This window comes from Ailuropoda melanoleuca, chromosome 2 (assembly GCF_002007445.2).
Source record: "Ailuropoda melanoleuca isolate Jingjing chromosome 2, ASM200744v2, whole genome shotgun sequence".
In the NCBI taxonomy this organism is placed as follows: Eukaryota; Metazoa; Chordata; class Mammalia; order Carnivora; family Ursidae; genus Ailuropoda; species Ailuropoda melanoleuca.
In genome coordinates, this window is record NC_048219.1 from 3,305,530 (window position 1) to 3,306,369 (window position 840).

The window sequence follows — 840 nt, forward strand, 5'->3', positions numbered from 1 at the left end:
GGGGGATAATGGAAATTTTCCATATCTTGATTATAGTGGGCATAAATATTTGTCAAAATCATGGCTAATGTGTGCATTTCTTTTTATATAAATTTATATAAATTATATAAATTAAAACTCAGTAGGGTTGATTTTTATAGGACAAAATACAAGCCCATATTTTGTCTTATATTCAGCAGACACAAATGTACTCTGGGCACCAGGGTGGCTCAGTCCGTTAGGCAGCCCACTCTTGATTTTGGCTCAGGTCGTCAGATAGAGTCCCACCTCCCCTCCGGCTTAGCATGGAGTCAGCCTGGGATTCTCCCTCTCCTTCTGCCCCTCCCCCTGCTCTCTCTCTCTCTAATAAATAAAATCTTTTTAAGAAAGTCCTCTGTCAACTTGCCATGAAAGTTTCTAAATGCTTACTCTAAATCTCTGTACTTAACTCTTCCACCCCATGGATAACAAACAGCTCAAAACCCGGCTGTGGTCCGTAGACCACACTTTGAGGGGCAACACCTATGCTGCTCTGCCAACATCTCCGCAGTTCCACCTTCCAAACCGAGATCAGAGAGCCCGGAGGCGAGAGAGGGGGTTGACTCCGGATGGACGGACAGAGCCCCCGCATCACTGGGTCTTGAATACGGGTTTGCGCTGCAGCCTCAACACCCGGTAGGTGTTAAGGCCCGGCACGTCAAAGCCAGGGGACAGCCCGCGGCCGTCCAAGGGGTAGAAGTTGACCAGCTGCCCGTGCTGGGCCTCGAGGGAGAGCCAGGCGTCGCCGAGCGGCAGCGCGCACGGGAACTCGCGGGCCACGTGCAGCTGGAAGACGCGGCCGCACACGTGGCGCAGCGCCAG

At 51.5% G+C, this 840-nt stretch overlaps 1 protein-coding gene across 1 annotated transcript in view; it reads right to left on the bottom strand.

Annotated features, from left to right (window-relative positions):
- Window positions 1-609: 609 nt before the first annotated feature.
- The window catches only part of LACTBL1 (lactamase beta like 1), an 11,073-nt gene continuing 10,842 nt past the window's right edge, over window positions 610-840 (bottom strand). The window contains exon 6 of the mRNA XM_034643541.1: window positions 610-840. This exon is cut by the window's right edge and continues 745 nt beyond it. Coding sequence (XP_034499432.1) covers window positions 610-840 — 231 coding nt within the window.